This window comes from Penicillium hispanicum, assembly GCF_028827665.1.
Source record: "Penicillium hispanicum strain IBT 35686 chromosome Unknown utg000005l_segment0_segment0, whole genome shotgun sequence".
Lineage (NCBI taxonomy): Eukaryota > Fungi > Ascomycota > Eurotiomycetes > Eurotiales > Aspergillaceae > Penicillium > Penicillium hispanicum.
Genome location: NW_026623197.1, coordinates 21,903 through 40,654, shown reverse-complemented (window position 1 = coordinate 40,654; position 18,752 = coordinate 21,903). Strand labels below are relative to the sequence as shown.

Below are 18,752 nucleotides of genomic sequence, written 5' to 3'. Positions count from 1 at the left end.
ACATCGTATGCTGACCGTACCTCGCAGGTCTGCCAAGAGCCAAGCAGTGGCTCATTCAGGCGTCCACCAGGCGAAGACTCGTCAACGTTCTTATCATCGGTTTCAGGTTTTCCCGCGCCTCTTCTGCGGTTCCATCGTGGCGCGAGGACGTCGGTCCCTCGCCGGTGATGTATATATCGTGAATCCACTTGGCCATGCCCCATGATCCAGCATCGTGTAGCAGGAAGATATCTCGGCCGCTGGACATGCTCATACTGGGGAGGCTGGAGTTGGCCGCCGAGTCTGTCAGGAGTCATATATATCGTACACTCACTTGAGCCCATGATACGCTTTGACCTGCTAACACCCAAAGTTCCAGTGCAACCATCCATGGATGAGAATGTGCGAAGTGCTATACCCTACTCCTTCGACTATCCCAAGGTCAGACTCGATTGGCCTATGTAGACTTGTGATTCATGTCCATCGATGGCAATGAATCATCGATTCGCTGGGCTTCTTTCCAAGACTGCACAGGGTAACACTCGGGGTCTCAGCATGATACCGAGATGACTGTATCGGGATACGGGGGACGTTGCCAGAGCTGGCCATGCACGATGGCGTGTTCCCATATACTCCGTGTAGTTGGGGGCTACTCCAATGCTGGACCAGTGGAGTATCCGAACGCCATGGGGAGCCGGGGGGATAATGATCGTCCACTACACGGCGGTATGTAGAGGAGAGACCGGGGCGAAGCCATAGTTTATTTTTATTTCATCATAATCACCAGATAATGAATTCGTTGCGCGGCTGGAGAGATTCGAGAACGCCCTGTGAATCCGGTCTTGATGTGTTTAGAGTCAGAGTGCATAGAGTGAGTTTCAAATCACCCCCGTCTTATTTATGACTTCGACAAGTAATTCCAAAACCCAATCCCTTCTTGCGAGTATCTTCTTGCAGCCCCACGCAGCTGTGGAGCCCGGGGCCATGTCCAATATATTGGGGCCGGAATATAATCCTTGGCTTCCAACGGACCCCAATGACTCCATACCTACTGTAACTAGCTAACGCGTTCTATGCATATGTAACTATGCATAAAGCTATCTGTTGGTTACGTCCACATCGTTGGTGGGGCAAACGTCCAAGATATACTCCCAAAACTAGTCGACCCACACGGTTATCAGTGACTAGGATACACATGCCTACGAATCTAAGGGTTGCTTACATCGCGATGTCGTAGCCAAGACGTGGTTTCACGTTGGCTATGGAGATAAGCACGTTGTGCAATTGATTGGAGTAGAAGAGTGCGATCTATCTATACAAGTATGCCGCCCTTGGATATAAAACATCAGATGCACCCAACAGCCGAGCCGATTGGATTGCATCGCGCTGTGCCACACCTCCCCCGGGTGGAAATCGGTTGAAATGCATGTGAGACTATTTTTACTTTCATGCCTGGGTAAGTTGATCGACGATTTGCAGACTGAGAAGGCGATCTGACATCCATGGATGGTGCATTTAGCCCTGTCGGCAACGGCCTTGCCGGGAGTGAGCTCTGGCTCCGGTAGTTCTATCACGCTTTCTTCAGGACACTCGTCAGGCGCCACAGCCACACCGAGGAATTCCTCAGTTACGAAGACTTCAAGTCAGCCACGTACTACGAAGCATGCCAAAGTCTCCAGCTCGACCGCAAAGACCGCAAGCTCTAGCAAGACCACCAAGACCACCAAGACCACCACGTCGACCAAAACAACGACCTCGAAATCCTCCGTGAGAACCGACTACGAGGCTCTCTGTGTAGGGAATGCTCTCAATAAGACCCTTTGGGACGAATTCGATATCACCTCATACGCCGTCAACTTGTAAGAGATCTGGTTGACAGAAGTGATCTGTCTGGGAGACTGACTCATCCAGATCCAACCAAATATCAAATGGCTCAAGCAGCTATCTGGATTACGTGGTCTCCAAGACTCCCGGCGTCCTCAAATTCGAGTGCTCAGCGTGTGTATACCGGAGTCCTCCAGAGCTACTGTCCACCTGGAGCTAATGAATTCTATCTGTGTAGACTCCAGGACTGCATTTTGACGCCAACTGATCTGGGCTGCAATACCGATCCGGGATCTAAGGCAGCGCCTTTTGGCTATGCCATCATCTACTCGATCTGGTATTTTCGACGATGGGTGGGTGGCATGATCCGTGCAATTGAGGCGGGTCAGACCAGCTTGGTCTCTATACAAGATAAAACGTGGTCATTCACGAGCCACAACTTCACCCTTGCGGTATCATCTCTCGAGCTTACCTTGAACGTACAGACAGGGGACTGATAATCTGCTCTATAGGCGCAAACATGGAGAAACTCCATTGTTTCAGGGTCAATGACTGCCGCAGGTGGTATCCTGGCAGCAGCCAAGGTTGCCTTTCCCGAGCTGAATACCATCACATTCCTGAGTGTCGGCGCAAGCTTAATTGGTGGCTTTTCCACCATCGATAATGGTATATTGAGCCACCTACTGACGGAGACGGTCGGCGTGTAAGTCGTGAATCTTGATATCACTGTTGTATCCTTAATGCAAAGTGGCAACTCGCTAACTGAACGCGGGCAGGATCGAAAATCAGCTTCAGGAGGAAGCCCAGATGGGCTCCTATTTGTCCGATGCACTGAATGCTACCTACAATGGATTCGTGAAATGGGGAAATAGCTTTATCAATGGGAAAGTGGTACAGGGCCATGACTATGTGGACTTCGCGTTGAATAATAATGGCATCGTCTCCTGGATCAAGAATGGCAGCTTCCTGCAAGATATCACCGACGACTGGCAATTATCCATTGACGCGACCACAGTGCGATCCTTGACTGCCGTGGCTGTCTCTGATCTCTGGATCCAAGAGGAGGTTTATATTGTCAACACCACCAATGGCTGGACCTGGGGGTGGGACAATTACACCGCTGAGGGCCTCGACATCGACAAGGGTGACATCGAGCGGGCCTACTTTGACAACCAAATCTTCCTGTTCGTCAAGCATACCAATGGCACCGCTCCGAGCAAGGCCTATGACTCGGTCCCTGGCTTTAGGGATTTGGCTTCCGTGCAGCTCACTCCGCAGGATGTCATCAATGCCTCTGCCTGGTCCCTGAACCATGTGGGCTTCAACAAGACATGGGAGCCAAGCCTCGCATCCTCATATCTGACCTCTAAAGATCCGCCACCGCAAGGCCTCTTTATGAATATCCCAATCTGCCAGATTGGCCAGATGCCTGCGCCCAGCGCAGACTACTTTGTGGGGACCGACTGTAAGACTGTTGACGTCGCGGCAGAGGTGAGTCTCGTTTCTTAGTCGATGGATCTTTGCTTGGTCTGATTCTCTCTCTAGTGCGCTTTGAAGAAATATATCAACTGGTCTTGTTCGAGGCAGGTCCAGATTACCAACGGGAAATACCAGAGCTGGCCGTATAAAATGTACGATCAGTAGCGAAGCGGAAATGATGACCATGTTCATGATTGTGTACTTATGTCGGAATGAAATGCCCATAATGATCCACGAAGAGGCCGAGTGGAAATCAGTGTCGATCTGGGATCTGATGCAGTCGATGTAGTGGATGTAGTCGAGATAGTACTGTCGCCGACATCCGGCGTGGGGCGTCTAATCACTGCCGTCGTCCTTTTCCACTTCCACTTCCAACCTCTTTCTCTTCCTCTTCGCCACCCTTCAGTCCACCCCCGATTCCTCGAAATGACTGCGCAGTCGCTGCGGGAGATTTGCGCCTATAATTTGCGCCTGGTGCAGCGCCATCCTCTCTCGGAGATCTCCGGGTCGCTGGGCGACTTGGGCACGTTCTTGCCGATCGCCATTGCGCTGGCCGTGAATGGCACGGTGTCGCTGGCCAGCACGCTCATCTTCTCAGGCTTCTACAACATCCTCACAGGACTCTACTTCGGCATCCCATTGCCCGTGCAGCCGATGAAGGCGATCGCGGCAGTCGCCATCGCCCGGAGCTTCTCCAGCGGCTCCATCGCCGCCGCGGGGATTTTTGTCGGCGCCTGCATTCTCGTCTTCAGCGCCACCGGTCTCTTGCGCTGGTTTGCTAATGTCATCCCCATTCCTGTGATCAAGGGGATCCAGGTCGGCGCGGGTCTGTCGCTCATCATCTCTGCCTGCAGCGGCATGCTCGCTCCTCTGGGCTGGATCAGCCCCTCGTGGGCGGACAATCGCATCTGGGCCCTGGCGGCCTTCATTGCCTTGGTCGTCACTCATATCTATCGTCGAGTACCCTACGCGCTGATCCTGCTTGGCCTCGGCCTCGTCTTTGCCATCGTCCGCACCGCGCTGGCGGGCCATCTGCCAAGCTTTGCGATATGGCATCCATCTGTCGTGGTGCCGGGGCCGCATCAGTGGTGGGTCGGCGCAGTGGACGCAGGCATCGGACAGATTCCTCTCACTACCCTCAACTCGATTGTGGCGGTGGTCCATCTGGCCCACGATCTCCTGCCGCATGTTCGGACTCCATCCATCACCCACATTGGCCTCAGTGTTGCGGCCATGAACCTGCTGGGTTGCTGGTTTGGTGCGATGCCCGTTTGCCATGGATCGGGGGGACTCGCGGCGCAGTACCGCTTCGGGGCGCGCTCGGGCGCCAGTGTGGTCATGCTGGGTGTGCTGAAACTTGTCGTTGGGCTTCTGTTTGGCGAGACTCTGGTCGACCTGCTCCAACGCTTCCCTGCCGCCTTTCTGGGGGTAATGGTGATTGCTGCCGGTCTGGAGCTGGTCAGTGTTGGCGAGAGCCTCAATACCTCAGGTGCGCGGGATCTAGAGCAGGCTGGAAGCGGCATGCTGGGAAATGCCGAGCAGCATCTTGGTCCTGTCCTCACCGATGAAGAACGCAAACGCCGCTGGACCGTCATGATGGTAACGGTGGGTCTGCTGGTTGGGTTCAAAAACGATGCCGTGGGCTTTATTGCAGGCATATTGTGCCATTGGGCTTACGAGCTTCCCGGCTGGTGGGAAAAGGCGCGAAGCCGGCGGTCCCAGGGTCGTCTCCGCCTGCAGTAAGTTTCTACGACTGGGAATCCTCTCGGATTCGGACCGTTTGAGTGTATTCGCTCCATTCGAAGGAGGCACATAAAAGTCTTGACTGGACTTCCTCTCGCATGTATTGTGCAGTATATAGTCGGTATCGTTGATTGCAATGTTTTCCGTCTACAAGAGCTGCAATTTCACCCAATCATCTTACAGCAGATCGCTACCCATCATTGGATTTCTAGAAGCACCATCTGGTTATCTCGAACACGGTTAAATCCAGATACGCACGTCTCGACGGAATTCACCACTACCGCTCCATCCAGGATCCCAGCTTGGTCTCATCGCTCCTCCAGCAGCAGCATCAGCAGGCGTATCATCAACGGAAGAGGCGGTGCCATCTACCTTGGATCCATGGGCTGTCCTTCCGTACTCAAACGCTCCCCGACCTACGTCTGCATCGTTTGTGTGGGAGGCGGTCCCGACGTCATAACTTCCGCCTGATTCCTCCTCGTCCAGATCTGTTATTCGCCGTATCCCTCCAGCGGAGGTGCCATCGGAATCGGTCAGTTGCAGCTGCTCCTGGCCCGTGTGGTCGTATCGACGCTCTTCCACAATGGCCGGCTGCCCTAGATCCTGACGTGCGGTGCGAACAATGGTCGTGCCGTCGGGATCGGTGTGCGAGGTGGTGGAGTATCGATGCCCCGTGGTGGTAGTTCCCTCGCCGGTGTTGGTAGTAGAGCTGTAATAGTAGGCGGAGCTGGTATAAGAGTCGGACATTGTAGCAAAGCGACGACTGGAATGGGTATCAAATGCAAGAGTCTTGAGTGTTGGGTTATGAGTTGCGATGCCCCGACGTTCATTCTGTCGCCGTATTTCGTAGAATCTCAGGGGCGCAGTCGGATATATAGATTCCTCGTGGCGAGGTATGATGGACAGTGACATCATCGCCCCCCCCCGCGGCGACCATCAAGTCTGGAGGAGGCGAACCTGGTGCCTCGGTGAGGCATGAGATCTAAAGCCAGCGATGAATACCCATGGTAGGGTGTCGTCCAGTCTATCTTGTGTTGACACGAAGCTCTATACCGGTATGACGCTGTACGATGGAGAGAACAGTCCTTGGATGATGAGGATGGCGAAAGAATTCTGAACTCGTATCATAGTACCGAGTCGAGAATAACCTGTACGACGATCATTGAACAACCGACACTGAAAGAAACTATGAATGGGGCGACAATGTCGAGCGGCCAATCATCCTGTCTCCAAGAAACATAGGAGATGGTGGTCAAGGATCCTGATCTTCTTATTTAGGGGGCGTACGCTTCACTAATCATAACATACAGGAAAAGAATAAACTATTAATGCGAGTCTCTCAAGAACAATAGAAGACTGGTTGAATTATCGCCCCCGCGACTAGGAGAGCGAAGACAGGGAGATTTAGCCTACGGGAAAGACTTCGCTTTTTCTTGATATTTCTCACGGATTAAACTCCAAAGGTCATAGAGACTCGATTGCTTTTAGGTGCCTTGGAAGAAGGAGAAAACAGGCGGTGGATCAAGTAGTCTATCATACAGGAAAACAGGGTATAGAGTCAAGCACGCATATCAATCATCACCCATCGGACTATTTACTTATAAAGCTCTTGCCGGAGATAATTAGCCCATTGGTAGAGAAAGAGGAACTGCCGTGAGCTGTCGATGGTGTTGGCCCGGATAAGTCGCAGGCTGTTCAAGTATTGCTCGATCGGATCATCACTGTTCGCGCCTTTCAGCGTAAACCAGTTCTTTCCGCTCCTTTTGAATTTTCGGGTCACACTGTCCATCTCCCGGGCCATAATGAATGTTCCAGTTCTTCCTTGCCCATATAGACAGTTCACGAAGACCGTCGCGCCCGCGACATTCAATTCGTTCACCTTCGCAATCAGTAGCGACATATCATCGTTGCTGATCACCCTGCGGTTCGGCCATGCCGTGTAGTGGACCATGTTAAGCATCTTGGACTTTCCAGTTGCTTCTTCAATCAGACGAAGTGTGTAATGCACAATTAAGTCTTCCTTGTAACTTTGGGTATCCACCAGATTCACCGTATATTTGAGCATGCATGTCAGCTCTCCCGTGGTTTTATCAATCTCGTAGATTAGGAGGGGATTGTCCTTGCTGGTAGGGATCGGCTCCTCATCTTCGTGCAGCCGAAACATCGAATCCTCCTCGAGCAAATTCACAAGCACGGCGTTGTTTTTAGCCTTTATCCATACGATATCCCAGTAGAGGGTGTTGGAACCTTTCCCAAGGTATACGGGAGACTTGGGGATAGTGAGTCTTGACATTAATTTCCAGCGAGGACGATCCCAGGGACACACACCTGTGATGCAATATAGGAGGATAAAACCGGGCTGTTCTCAATCCCCGGCAGGCGGCTTGCCTTGAAATAAGGGTGGTCTCCGCCAAAGGGATTTTCTTGCTGATCAATCATATCGTCCAATTCGGTAATGATGGGGTATTGTCGCATATATTGAGCCATGCTGCCGAAGTTGTCATCGTACCAGATCTCGTCGTTGAATTTCCGGTACTTGGTCTGTAGCGACTGCGGGAGCAGTTGGCCCTTTTTGAGACCCGTGTATTTTGTGTTGAGGGCTAGGTGGGAGACTTAGTGTGAATCTCGAGTAGTTTGCTTGGAATTGTACCGTCATCCGTCTGTGTTAAAAAGGCGGGCGTATCATCCCTTATCTCGATTGCTAGCCCTGCGACTTGAGTCCCCAGGGAGGAAAGCAAGAGCAGGCAGATTGCAAGGGCGAGTTGAAGCATCCTGGAACAGGTATAGAATGGAGGGATGATCACCCGGGACACGCCTCGAGAGATATATCACTGGTACATTAAGCCATCAAGCCGGACACTCTCCTGGCAGAAGAATTTTAATCGCCCAGTACAGCGCGATTGGGTCAGCCACGCCAACCTCCGTATATAGATGGATATGCGCCCTGTAGGAGTCAACTACCGAGCCCCCCCCCCGGGGCGGGATAGGGGGCCTTGGGATCCTTCAGCCAGTTAGTCTTTGGTTGCGCTTTGTGCTGGGCGTAGAAGCGATTGAGAGATAGCAGAGGCTGCCAAAGACGGTTCAACCAATGAAGTCCGACAGACGGCATAGGCCCTGTATATCCTGGTGCTAAAGTTCGGCTAATCTGGAGCCAGGATCTGCCAAAAGACCCTCCGGACTGGAACGCCTAGTCTGCTGTGCACCTCCCTCCCTAACGAGGACTAGGCGATGTGTGTATCTACAGGGCAACGGAATCGACTGGATCGGACAATCCTGGTGTACGGAAGAAACCAAGAAGGCGCCTAGAAGGATTATGTGGACGGGGACTCCAGGTGGGCGAGAATCCCGACACGCGTAAGATCGGAAACGTTAGAAGCCAACCCAGCTTCCATCACCCGTCGCAAGACCGAGATGAGATACAATGAGCGAGATGCAAAGAGCAGCAAAGCCACTTCCTGGACCAAGGCATTCAGTCTCCGATTTGAAGCTGATCAACACTCCCCCCTCTAGCAGGATGGCCCCCGGCGGCATGATATCGCGGCCCCAAGGGAACTAGGCTTCGTGCGGCTTATCTCCAGCTAGGCGTGCCCTGGAAATGCAAGATGCCTTCGCCACGAGTGTTAGTTACTCCATTCCCCATGACGCAGGGGCTGTGAACGCCAGACCCTGGACCTCCCTTCGGGGGTAAGCGGCCTGGACTTTGATGTATTTTATTTTGTCACAAGCTGCATATGTGTATTTGCAAAACTATATATATGAATACCTAGTGCTGGATCTTTTCACCAATAGCAAAAATGCCGCAGTTGCCAAAGGTTCGCCACAATACAGCGTGATGAACCGAGGATCTTCTCTCGTATATGTACATACTTCAGCTACAAACATCAACGTCACCTCCAACAGCATACCAGGAGTCTAATACTACGGGTCAGCTATATAAATGTCTCCACTGGCAATATTTAGGCCACATCATGAACGGCCTCTTCAAGCCTCGGCCGTGATATTCTTAACGACACCTTAAAAAGAACATTTCAAGTCCCCCCTCCATATTTAAAAATTCATATATGATTTCCAAACTAAGCTACTACCTATAACCGTCTCCCAAAGTAAAGTGGACCTGTACGCCAGTCTGGTGGCCGCGAATTTGTTGACGACGGATAATTGGGATATTCTCGTTAGCTACTCGGACGTTAAGCTCAATGCCTTACTTAATAAGTATTGGGGAGAGAAGATGTCCGACACGTAAATCAAGGTTTTATGGTTGAGTGAAAATCACGATTGGGATTAGAATATGAACTTTGCTCTCAACCTCGACCGGCTAGGGCTGGAGTTCTACACGATAAGTGACAAGGGGTAGAGCACTTTTATGCTTTCCCTTTGTAGGAACGCCTACCCTATTCTCAGAGACGGGAGTGATAACGGGACGGAAAGGATTCCTGCTGGCCTCTTTATATTAGCGGCCTAGATTCCGCTAGCTACTATAACAGGAGAAACCGAGGGCTTAATTCCCAGCAAGGTACGAAGATGCATATCACCTTATAATATAAGTTCTTTTCTAGTGCTATTTCGTTCCAGGGCCTGGTTAACGAAATGCATACCTAGCTGCATACCCAGTATGTCATTCCTCAAGGCACCCGAGTGGTCCCTTTCGGAAATATTCTCGGTTAATACACCACTATCAATTCCGAGAGAACCAGATGATCAGTTCATAATAGTCAACCCGTATAAGAAATTGCCCAGTCCCCGGAGGAGCTCGGCCGATATTCACTGCTTTGTCAATTACGCTTGCTGGCCCGAATCTTTTTGGTACGTCCTTTATCTTCTGAGCTCGGGTGCTCTGAAGGTCGACGGCGTTTTCGAGTACCGGGATCAATCCAATTGACAAAACCCATCTGTTTATCCTATGCCTGCCACCTTGAATCTGCGTTTGAGAAGAAATTGCTTGTCCACCCCTCCCAGACAATTTCAACGACGTGACGCTTTTTAGAATTCTTATCAAGGCTTAGGCAGGAGACCAGAGAGGAAACGCAACCAACGGACCAATTTCACGGAATTCATGCGCCATTGTCACAACCTACTCTCCCAACCGTTGAGAATTGAAAAACCATCTCGTCCGACGAAAGGTACAATAACCACTTCCTAAAGGGAAGTATTGTCCGACGCGATTTGCGACCGTGGAATGGTTATCTCGCTCAACAGCAAGCTTTTTATGACTTCCCGGTGCAAATATAATCAGCTCCATGGGACTCGGCCAATTGGAATCGAGAAGTCTGTCTTGCTAAACTGCCAATTCAAAGGGCGAAGGATTAACTAATCAAACCATACAGGAAAGATAAACTATTAATGCGAGTCTCCAGGAATTGCTTCCCCGAATCGTGACAAGGGGAGCTCTACGGCACCTGTGTCTTTGGGATACTGACGTGGAACCGTCGGATGATCCTCCCAAAGCCATGAATCGTGATCGTCATATTCCACCCCGTCGATGGGCAAAAGGTGGTGAAGTCAGAGGATGTAACCCTACAGACAAGACGTCGCAAATGGAAAGGTAGCCCGACCTCTCGTAGCTCCAGCGAAAGGGGATGGCGATATTTCACGCAGCATTTAGAAGGAAATCGGAAGGAAATCGGAAGGATGTGAGCTTGTCTGCGAGCGTGGGCGAGGTGAAAGGGGCTCCAAAAACGCGATCCTGCTGCTATGCTGGCATGCCTTACCGCTCAGCGCGCCTCCGATAGACGATCCGCTTTCTCCACCGGGCTCTCAACTCGTGATCTTCCATCCATGTATCTCGTCGATGTCGTGGTCCTGCGGATGCAACCGGCGCGATCGGCGCCTCCCAGTCCCCCTTTCGTGCCATTTTCATGCGGAGAAGGCGTGGGGATGGTGGTGATGATGATGATGCAACATTCTTCTGATCCAATGAGCAAGGGATGTCCGCTCTGCAGGACATGATAAGACCGTCGGCCTGGCGTCGCGACCGCTCTTCGCTTCCTCAGACGGGCATTCGACTGACCACTCGCTCGGGAATTCCCATCGTGGGACGCGCGCCTATCTCATTCCCGTTGGGCCCTGCTGGATCCAACTGAAGATGGCATCGACGGACGACACGGCCAAGCTTGCGCGAGTGGGCACCGTCGACGAGCCCAATAAGCTGCAGGACTGTCCCTCCGCCCCGGGCATTGTGGACGATGTCACCCGTGTCGTCGACCACAAGGCGGAGCGGCGGCTGTGCCGACGGTTTGACTTTCGTCTGCTGCCCATCCTCGCCATCATGTGTAGGTGATCCGTCGCGAGATGACACCGAGTCGGACTGACCGAGGCAGACCTCTTTAATGCGCTCGACAAGGGCAACATGGGCAATGCAAAGACCGATGGAATGACCGATGGTAAAGCGGTGCCCCGTGAATGAACCCATCGCAACGACATGCTGACCCCGTCGTCCCTCCAGATCTCCACTTCAAGCCGAATCAATATAATCTCTTGCTGTCGATCTTCTTTGTGCCCTATGTGGTCTTCGCACCGCCCTTCTCCATGCTTGGAAAGAAGTTCAGCCCCGCTCGGGTGCTGCCAGTATTGATGTTCTCTTTTGGCGCGTTCACCATGCTATCGTCGGCCGCGTACAACTTCGGTGGCATGTTTGCGCTTCGTTGGTTTCTGGGCATGTCGGAAGCTGCCTTCTTCCCGCTGGTGATCTACTACTTGACCACCTTCTACCGCCGTGGCGAACTGGCGCGGCGGCTGGCCATCTTCTACGCCGCGTCTAACGTTGCGAACGCATTCTCGGGACTCATTGCCTTTGGCGTATTCCAGATCAAAGGATCAAGCCTGCCGAATTGGCGTTATCTGTTCATCATCGAGGGCGCGGTGACCGTGGTCTTTGCCGTTTTCGCCTTCTTCTATCTGCCGACCAGCGCCGCCGAGGCGCGATTTCTATCCGAAGCAGAGAAAGCCCTGGCATTTCACCGGATGCAGGTGGATTCGAGTGCAGTCGTCAACGAGCCGTTCCGCTTCCGCGAGGCCCTCGCCATCTTCAAACATCCCACCACGTACGTCTTTCTGTTAATTGAGATCTGCCTCGGGGTCCCGCTGCAGGGCGTGTCTCTCTTTATGCCTCAGATTGTCGGCCGTCTGGGCTACCCGACCGTCAAGACCAACCTGTACACCGTCGCGCCGAACGTGACTGGGGCCGTGATGCTGCTGGTGCTGGCCTTTGCCTCCGACTACACCCGGCTGCGTTCTCCCTTCATCGTGCTGGGATTTCTCTTTACCTTCGCTGGGTTCATCATCTATGCATCTATCGATGACGTCCACCGCCAGCTCCAGCTGGCATATTTCGCCACCTTTATGATGACCTGGGGGACCTCCGCACCGTCCGTGATGCTCAGCACCTGGTATAACAACAATATCGCACACGAAGGGCGCCGCGTGTTGCTGACGAGTATCGGAGTGCCGCTGGCCAACCTGATGGGCCTTGTCAGCAGCAATCTCTTTCGCGAGCAAGACGCACCGAAGTACATGCCGGCCCTAATTGCTGTCGCGGTGTTCGGCGCTACGGGGGCCTGTCTGGCAGGTCTGCTTGGCCTCTACATGTGGCTGGACAATCAGCGACGCAACCTACGGGACGGGGAGACGATCCACGCGCGGGATATTCCCACGGAGCGAATGCGAGATGGCCCATCGTCGCCGCAGTTCCGGTGGTTCTTATGAATGGGACGCCTGTATTCTGTACATATCTATAATGCTGAAAAATCCACGTTCATCTCTCTTCTCCTAGTGTAGAAGGGAAAGGAGGAGGGCCCCGGCAGAATTGCGTCCTATCGAGAGCGGTAAAGGGGGTCCTCTCGCAGCCCGTCTCTCTTTGTTCTTCATTCACCAACAACCCAATCACATTCCGTCTCCATCTCTTCATTGCGTGTTTCGGCTGCACGTCCGTGTGGGCCCTTGTCATTCTCTCCTGAGGCATAAAGTTCTGCAGTGGGATGTCTTGCATACAGCTGAGGCAGTTTCCCCCGCAGCCCCAGGATCGGAGAGATGTGGGGGAACGGTAGTCTGGGGTAAAGGGGTCCTATGACGAAGGTATATACTGTCGCCCATAGCTGTCGAAGTAGCAGGGGTGGGATTCTCTCGAGAGGGGATGATTGTGCCGCCGAAAAAGGCACCGATCTGAGGAAGCTCCGCGGGACGGAATCCTGCAGGTAGGATGGCACTGCAGGCCACGATGCCCACTGAAGCAGATCTGGGATTCACCGCTGATCGGGATGCCCGAATGTGCATTGCAGTGGGATGAAGACGCAGATGGCGCGCAAGGATCGACCTCGCTGTGCTTTACTTAAAGCATGCCTGCTGCCCAGCTGCAACACGGCCGACTCTGTTTTTCTCCCTGGCACGTTGAATCTCGTCTCTCATGTCCAACCCCGGCCAAATATCGCCTCTTCGCCCAGTGATGCGGCACATCACCGGCCACAATGCGTCCGGACAGGCCGTCATCCACTCTTCCACGCCGGGCCAGTGGAAGTCGATCGAAGAAAGCAGCACAGCCTTCAACGTCGTTTATACGACTTCACAGTTCCCTGCTGACCTAAACGACGACCGTGATGTGGCGACACACGAGCAGCTTCAAAAGTCGGACCAGCTCGGCCTCGTCAATCCCCACGGAACGGTCTGTCGCATCGTTGACTTTGGCCCGGACAACCACGCGCTCGTCCACCGCACGCAGAGTCTTGACTACGGGATCGTGCTTGAGGGCCAGATCGAAATGGTGTTGGAAGAGGGCGAGCCCGTACGGATGCAACGGGGCGACGTTGCAGTCCAGCGCGCCACGCTGCATGGATGGCGAAACCCCAGCAAGACCGAGTGGGCGCGAATGATCTTTGTGCTGCAGGACTGCCAGCCGCTGACGGTCGGAGGAACGAGGCTTAAGGAGGATCTAGGGATCGCGGCCGCGCTGATCAAGTCGAGCGGCAACGACCAGTAAATATCGGGGAGGCGGTCCATCGTGCCGGTGGCGTCAGGCAAGGATGCCTGTCAATTGCCTCGTAGGCCTTATTCTAATGGAATGAGACTAGCCATGGTCTTTATGTCCTTGGGCCTTTTTTGCTTCTGTGTTCTGTGGCAGAACAACCCGTATTTCAGCTCTCAGACATCTTACGACCCCGGACGATATTCCTCTGTCGCCCCAGATTTCGCACTTTACTGGTATATACAGTATCATTGCATCCCATCTGTTGACGAGGCACTGCCTATAGGGTCGAGTGTTGACCGTACATGCGCCATCATGACCGTGGCGATTTATGGAAAGAATGCTCTGCTGAGACATTCGGGGAATAAGGGGAGGGAGCGTGCTACAAGGAACCATCCATGGATTACACCGAGATTGGGCTTCGGTCCGGTGGCTAGAGAATGCACGAATATGCATGCGCCGAGCATCGGACTAGTAATATTCAGAACTCACTGCTACAATAGTTCTACAGTAGTTAATCCGATCTGTGGATCATCCCCAGACTCCGGCCCGAGGTTCGAGCGGAGCGTCATCACCCGCATCCACCGCAACTCAGCTTCCTTCCCTCGTACCCTTTCTCGTCGCGAAGGTCCAGCAGCATGTTTCGCGTGATCCCTCGTCGTATGCCTCGCATAGTCGCCCGGCCTGACGCCACTATTTGTCCGACCTCATTCTCCCGCTTCGCCCTGCGCTCATTCACATGCGGTTATCCTCGGATGTCCGCGTCGCCCGCCCAACCCCCGGTGTCTACGACACTACCGGCCGACGCATACCAGCTGCTGCCCACCTCCGAGAAGGCCGGTGCCGCTGAAGATGAGCTGTATTACCAACAGGTCCGCGATGTACAGGCTTGGTGGGACTCGTCACGCTACGACGGCATCAAGCGACCCTACTCGGCCGAGGATGTCGTGAGCAAGCGGGGTGCGTTGCAGCAGACATACCCGAGCTCGTTGATGGCACGGAAGTTGTTCAACCTCCTAAATGAACGCGCCACTGCGGGTCAGCCGGTGCATACCAGTAAGTGTGTCTCCAGAGCCGTGATGCCCGACACGATGAGCTGCGACGGGAACCGGGCTGATGTATGCCGACCGCCCAGTGGGTGCAATTGATCCCGTCCAGATGACCCAGCAAGCACCCCATCAGGAGGTCTTATATATCTCGGGCTGGGCATGCTCGTCGCTGCTGACCACCACGAACGAGGTGTCTCCCGATTTCGGCGACTATCCGTACAACACCGTGCCCAACCAGGTCCAGCGTCTTTTCAAAGCGCAGCAGATGCATGATCGGAAACAGTGGGATGCAAGAAGGAAGTTGACCGTCGACCAACGGAAGTCAACCCCTTATGTCGACTATATGCGACCCATTGTCGCTGACGGGGATACTGGGTACGTTTGATGCCTTCACAGAAGAGGATTGGGAGGAAAATAATGTGCTGACTTTGTACCTCACAGACATGGTGGCTTGTCGGCCGTTCTCAAATTGGCGAAGCTGTTCGCAGAGAACGGTGCTGCAGCCGTTCACTTTGAAGACCAGCTGCATGGAGGAAAGAAGTGTGGTCATCTCGCAGGCAAGGTCCTGGTCCCCATGGGTGAGCATATCAACCGCCTCGTGGCTGCGCGATTTCAATGGGACATGATGGGCTGTGAAAACCTGGTCATTGCACGGACCGATTCGGAGAGTGGCCGATTGATCAGTAGTGCGATCGACGTGCGTGATCATGAATTTATTCTTGGAGTCACGGAAGAGGTTGAGCCGCTGGCGGAGACGCTCCAGGCTATGGAACGGGAAGGAGCATCACCGGCCGAAATCAACAGATTCGAGCTTGAGTGGGTGAAGAAGCATAAATTAGTGACATTCGACGAAGGTATACTGCGGCAACTCTATATATGTTCTTCCCAGCTAACTTGATCTAGCGGTCGACGCCCACCTTGAAGCAGAGGGTGCCTCCCAATCTACGCGCGACGCCTACCAGGCCTCCGTCCAGATGAACCCCAATCTTTCCTTCTCCCGCCGGCGGGCTCTGGCGAGTGATCATACAAAGTCTCCCGTGGTGTGGTCCTGTGACATCCCCCGAACTCGCGAGGGATTCTATCATTACCGTGCTGGATTCCCAGCAGCTACTAAACGAGCAAAAGAATTTGCGCCCTATGCAGACCTCTTGTGGGTCGAGACCGGTGACCCGGACGTTGCAAAGGCCGGCAAGCTGGCGGGTGAGGTGCGCGCGGCTCACCCGGGCAAGAAACTTGTGTATAATCTGAGCCCTTCATTCAACTGGGTGGGTCAAGGATTCGATGAGGCTTCGCTGAAGTCCTTCATCTGGGACCTTGCCAAGCATGGGTGAGTCCTGCTTTAACGCGGTCCGTGGCTATCAACCTCCATGCTGACCCAGCCAGATTCGTCTTGCAATTAATCTCCTTGGCTGGTCTCCATTCAAACGCCACCATCACGACGGAGCTTTCCCGTGCCTTCAAGGATGAGGGTATGCTCGCCTATGTTCGTTTGGTTCAGGCCCGTGAGAAGGAGCATGGCGTCGATGTTCTTACTCACCAGAAATGGAGTGGGGCACCATACATGGATGGAATTCTCGGCGCTATCCAAAGTGGAAGCAGCAACAGTAAGAGCATGGGCGAGGGTAATACAGAGCAAGGTGCGTGATATACCCAAACATCTAAGTATCCAGCTTCAAGGCATGCTGATTAGGCCGGGCTCCTTAGGTTTCTGATATTTCGATCAAGCTCTTCCAGACCTTCCCTTCAAAAATGTTCTCGACCTTACTTTCCTATACCCGACGATAGAAATGACAAACATGTTCCATATGACGTTAGTTCAATGGCCCACGGGCTGGAATAAGGCAGCAATACACAATATATGCGTCAGGGTTGGTTGGCAGTAATGTATCTGGCGCCACTCATGATCATGTCATTCCTAGGTAACAAAGAGATCAATGATTCGATCGACAAACAATGAAGCGGGTCAGGCGAGTTTCATCCAAGTCAAAGAGAAATGTGGCCGCTGGCTTTGTTTAGGATCGCCCGCATGCTCCTCGACGAAGGGAAGAAAGCCCTTTGGTTCTACCCCTGAATCCATATGCCTTATTGGCATTTGTCGAGGCCCTGGAAAAAGTTTACCTATAAGTATCAGTCGATTGCCTTCATCCAGTGATTTTATCTCTCCCTCCAATCCCTCTTTTCTCCCGGTCACTAACCTCGACCTCGAAGAGCCTTAGATTCGTAATCTCCAGCAGTTCAGAATGAGCCCTTCAACACCAGCTCTGGCTTCCTTACCACGGGAAAGCAACAACCCGGCGACATATCCCTTACTCAACAAAGAGAAAGGCGGCGAGGAGGACGAAATTTACCGGCGCTTTGCTTCCACTTCACGCGCCGCTGCCTTAGTCTCCGATCTTTCCAAAGATGCAGAAGCGATACGGCACTGCTTGACCGAGTTGCAAGGGCATAGGATCAACGGGTTGGAAATGGTCATGTCATCAGAGCTACCTCAATTACCCACCAATCTTGATAAGCGCCTTGGTCAGATGGAGATCGATTACGTGCTTGTTACGGCTATTCTATACTTGTACGAAGGCCGGCTCGATCAAGCGATGGAGGGGACGGAGCGGGCTCTGCAGATTGCCAAGGACCAGAACAACGAAACCAGCATTAGTAGATGTCGCTACTGGATGGGTCGGGTCGAATTTCAGCGACGAAACCTAGCGGCTGCTCAGTCATTCTTTACGGCTGCGCAATCTTGCAAAATGCAGGAGGGAAGTATGGAAGGCGAGAGCCTGGAATTTTATCTTGGGCTGTCCAGTCCCACGGTGAGCGAGGAGTATCGCAAGCGAGCGCTGGCCATACATCACCATGAGCAGCTTGAACGTTTCTCCAAAAAGCAATCCCAGGAAGCATCGGCGTCAGTCCATTCAAGAAAGCGCAAGCGGGATTCGATACTGTATGATCTTGCCGCACGGCTTGTACGTCAATCAGACTGTGGAGAGATCGAGCAACATACTCAGGAACACAGAGTGAGAATGGTCTATGACAACGAAGATCCGCCCCAGCATATAGATCCATCACCTCCAGGAAGAGAGGGATCTCATTTCGCTAGCACACCAGCCGTGATGGAACCAGGTCCTCGGCTTGAGCAATGTCAGTTCACCCTCCGTTGCTATCCGCTGGGGATGGCACCTCGCACGCGCCCAGCAAACATTTTTCTCTCTCGACCTGGCGAGGACATTTTCTCTGTAGATCAGTGGCAGTCGTTCGATGGCAAAGTCAAGAATAGAGCAGTGACCATGCAATTTTTGGCGCAGGAGAGAGAATATATTGCCAAAAGGGTGGAGAAGATGACGAGGATCAGCCCTTAGACACCAGTAGAAAGATTTTGCAATATGTTGTTTTCAAAATGCTAATTTCCACGCATTTCTCTGATCGTATGCCTCAGTCCAAGGACTGAATATTCGTACATCCCGGACGTTGTCCCTAGAGATCCGTCGGTATAGTTGGTGCTTATCGCGGAGCATCCGCATCATTAGTATTTCCGGCTCACATGGAGAGGCCCACCGCCGGAGACGGATCAACAATCCCCCTCGCCGCGTTTCCCAAATGGGAAGGCGTCCAGCCCTGGGAGGTGTCCGCCCATCTCGCAACAACCGAGTCTCATCAACACCGCTGACTGGTCACCCATCCTCTGCTTGTCGCGCGCGATTGATCGACTTTGGTACTTGGTAAAGATCAGT

General features: G+C 53.0%; 10 protein-coding genes across 10 annotated transcripts; 6 read left to right on the top strand and 4 right to left on the bottom strand.

Annotated features, from left to right (window-relative positions):
• Window positions 1-55: 55 nt before the first annotated feature.
• On the bottom strand, window positions 56-371 carry N7459_005446 (uncharacterized protein; the record flags this gene model as incomplete). The annotated part of the gene is made up of 2 exons (XM_056944630.1): window positions 56-282; window positions 314-371. 2 exons carry the CDS (start codon window positions 369-371, stop codon window positions 56-58), a joined length of 285 nt encoding a protein of 94 aa, XP_056798965.1.
• A 1,114-nt stretch (window positions 372-1,485) lies between these two features.
• On the top strand, window positions 1,486-1,842 carry N7459_005445 (uncharacterized protein; the record flags this gene model as incomplete). The annotated part of the gene is made up of 1 exon (XM_056944629.1): window positions 1,486-1,842. The coding sequence occupies one exon, from the start codon at window positions 1,486-1,488 to the stop codon at window positions 1,840-1,842; it is 357 nt and encodes a 118-aa protein (XP_056798964.1).
• Window positions 1,843-2,796: 954 nt separating this feature from the next.
• Window positions 2,797-3,117, bottom strand: N7459_005444 (uncharacterized protein; the record flags this gene model as incomplete). Its single annotated transcript, XM_056944628.1, has 1 exon — window positions 2,797-3,117. One exon carries the CDS (start codon window positions 3,115-3,117, stop codon window positions 2,797-2,799), a length of 321 nt encoding a protein of 106 aa, XP_056798963.1.
• A 591-nt stretch (window positions 3,118-3,708) lies between these two features.
• N7459_005443 (putative sulfate/molybdate transporter) lies at window positions 3,709-5,025 on the top strand (the record flags this gene model as incomplete). The annotated part of the gene is made up of 1 exon (XM_056944627.1): window positions 3,709-5,025. The coding sequence occupies one exon, from the start codon at window positions 3,709-3,711 to the stop codon at window positions 5,023-5,025; it is 1,317 nt and encodes a 438-aa protein (XP_056798962.1).
• A 240-nt stretch (window positions 5,026-5,265) lies between these two features.
• N7459_005442 (uncharacterized protein) lies at window positions 5,266-5,772 on the bottom strand (the record flags this gene model as incomplete). Its single annotated transcript, XM_056944626.1, has 1 exon — window positions 5,266-5,772. The coding sequence occupies one exon, from the start codon at window positions 5,770-5,772 to the stop codon at window positions 5,266-5,268; it is 507 nt and encodes a 168-aa protein (XP_056798961.1).
• An 847-nt stretch (window positions 5,773-6,619) lies between these two features.
• On the bottom strand, window positions 6,620-7,796 carry N7459_005441 (uncharacterized protein; the record flags this gene model as incomplete). The annotated part of the gene is made up of 3 exons (XM_056944625.1): window positions 6,620-7,294; window positions 7,354-7,625; window positions 7,676-7,796. The coding sequence occupies 3 exons, from the start codon at window positions 7,794-7,796 to the stop codon at window positions 6,620-6,622; spliced, it is 1,068 nt and encodes a 355-aa protein (XP_056798960.1).
• A 3,311-nt stretch (window positions 7,797-11,107) lies between these two features.
• On the top strand, window positions 11,108-12,726 carry N7459_005440 (putative MFS transporter; the record flags this gene model as incomplete). The annotated part of the gene is made up of 3 exons (XM_056944624.1): window positions 11,108-11,294; window positions 11,343-11,405; window positions 11,468-12,726. 3 exons carry the CDS (start codon window positions 11,108-11,110, stop codon window positions 12,724-12,726), a joined length of 1,509 nt encoding a protein of 502 aa, XP_056798959.1.
• Window positions 12,727-13,423: 697 nt separating this feature from the next.
• N7459_005439 (cupin domain-containing protein) lies at window positions 13,424-13,993 on the top strand (the record flags this gene model as incomplete). The annotated part of the gene is made up of 1 exon (XM_056944623.1): window positions 13,424-13,993. One exon carries the CDS (start codon window positions 13,424-13,426, stop codon window positions 13,991-13,993), a length of 570 nt encoding a protein of 189 aa, XP_056798958.1.
• Window positions 13,994-14,616: 623 nt separating this feature from the next.
• On the top strand, window positions 14,617-16,672 carry N7459_005438 (methylisocitrate lyase ICL2; the record flags this gene model as incomplete). Its single annotated transcript, XM_056944622.1, has 5 exons — window positions 14,617-15,034; window positions 15,114-15,402; window positions 15,469-15,881; window positions 15,931-16,354; window positions 16,411-16,672. 5 exons carry the CDS (start codon window positions 14,617-14,619, stop codon window positions 16,670-16,672), a joined length of 1,806 nt encoding a protein of 601 aa, XP_056798957.1.
• A 595-nt stretch (window positions 16,673-17,267) lies between these two features.
• On the top strand, window positions 17,268-18,380 carry N7459_005437 (uncharacterized protein; the record flags this gene model as incomplete). Its single annotated transcript, XM_056944621.1, has 1 exon — window positions 17,268-18,380. One exon carries the CDS (start codon window positions 17,268-17,270, stop codon window positions 18,378-18,380), a length of 1,113 nt encoding a protein of 370 aa, XP_056798956.1.
• Between the last annotated feature and the right edge of the window lie 372 nt (window positions 18,381-18,752).